Here is a 1722-nt window from a genome sequence, read left to right on the forward strand (position 1 = left end):
ACAGCTGATCGGGAGTTGGTCGCGCCCCCGATCACACCTATGGGTGCGGATTCATCACCCGGCTCTAGACGCTCTGCCTCCTGAGAGACGGAATTATTTGATGTTTGTGAGTGTGAGAGAGATAGAAGAAAGAATTAGGGAAATAGAAAAACAATCTTGAAGTCAGTTCCGTTGTATTGTGATTGAATTCTAAAAATGTTAATTTGTTAAAAGTAGCCAAGTGTTATGCATTATTTTTGGCGCTGAAATACTTTACGACTAATTATCTAAGCATGTGCGGTGGTATTCCAAGTGTAACATTTGTCACGTGACTTGGGAATGAGCTAACGACTGATTGAATGTTTTTAATATTTACTTTAAGGGGGTATAACTTCGTGACTTCATCTATAAAAATCTGTTTTATTGTTCACGATTGCTAAACGCGACTATAACTTCGTGATAGTAAAAGGGGTTTTAGGAAACTTCTTTTTTACGTGATGAAGTAGTTACCTTTGGTGTGACAGATATTACAGTAAGAGATAAACATTCGCCTCCGGATTTGATCAGGTCCACCACTTGCTTGTGAGTAGCGCCCTCTACGTTCACGCCATTACTGGAATAAAGAAATAAAAAAACTCAATACCATGTGTAGATATCAATTTACAAGGGCAGGTTATTGAAACGTCATTTAAAAATGTGACAGCGTCTCAAATGATAATGCCATACTTAAACTCCAAATTCCTAACAAAATTTGATGTTTATCAGATTTAAGCGCTTACGAAGCCAACTATTAGTATGTTTTACTGCTACATTTGAAATCATTTACTAGCCAACTAGCTTTCGTCCGCGACTCCGTCCGCATGGAATTAAAAAAACAAAAGTGAGTAGCCTATATGTCCCTTCAGACTATCCTCTACATCCAAACCCTAACAAACATCCATCCATCCATCTAAACCTTCGCATTTATATTAGGGCAGATTTAGTGGAGTAATCTAAACTACGGGACTGAATACCCATGACGTTATGCGTTGCTATCGCATTTAGTGGCTGCGATACATTAAATTATGGCTAAATTTGCAACACAAAACATAAAGCATATAGTATAGGAAACGAGTAATACGAGGCAGTATCGGATAGCGATAAACAGTAATGGTTTACGCTCACGGTTGTATGTAACAATTATTGTACAAAATCCGTTGCATTAAATTCGTTCGGAATAAGTTATGCTTTAAACAAATCATATTAAATCCAACCTTTCCAACCAATATAGAAGACAGAGGGAGAGAGAAACTTTACAAAATAAAATTTGTTACAAAAGTAATCATATTACTGATATAAGGAGAAAAGATTTGTATCTTAACGTTTGTAACAAAAAAACTACTGGACCGATTTACAAAATCCCTTCAGTTAAGGAATCCTACATTGGCAAAAGGCACGTGGAATTGCCAATGAAATCTATTATATACTTAGCTTAGTGATTTATGGTTACATTTATGTTACTTAAAATAGAAGATAGCAGAGATCAAACGTATAGATCCTGTTCGGGTACACATGTTCGAGTAATCGATCGCGCAATAAATGTAGCCGTTCCAACTTAAAGTGCGTTACCACTGAAAATCGGCTACAAAGCAGTAAGAAAACGAAAACTAACCTTATCTATGCTATCTAAAAAGAACCTGAAGTAATCTCCTTGTTTATGGTGGACATCATTTTTTTTATTCACTAAAAGGTAATAATAAGTGT

At 36.1% G+C, this 1722-nt stretch overlaps 1 protein-coding gene across 1 annotated transcript in view; it reads right to left on the minus strand.

The window, feature by feature from the left end:
- The window catches only part of LOC106106465 (sorting nexin-27), a 23734-nt gene that overhangs the window by 15482 nt on the left and 6530 nt on the right, over positions 1 to 1722 (minus strand). Inside the window, exons 2-3 of the mRNA XM_013287043.1 lie at positions 490 to 592; positions 3 to 80 (exon numbers count right to left, since the gene is read on the minus strand). Coding sequence (XP_013142497.1) covers positions 3 to 80; positions 490 to 592 — 181 coding nt within the window. The remainder of the gene's footprint in view (positions 1 to 2; positions 81 to 489; positions 593 to 1722) is intronic.

Source organism: Papilio polytes, unplaced genomic scaffold, assembly GCF_000836215.1.
Source record: "Papilio polytes unplaced genomic scaffold, Ppol_1.0 DF822178.1, whole genome shotgun sequence".
Classification (NCBI taxonomy): domain Eukaryota; kingdom Metazoa; phylum Arthropoda; class Insecta; order Lepidoptera; family Papilionidae; genus Papilio; species Papilio polytes.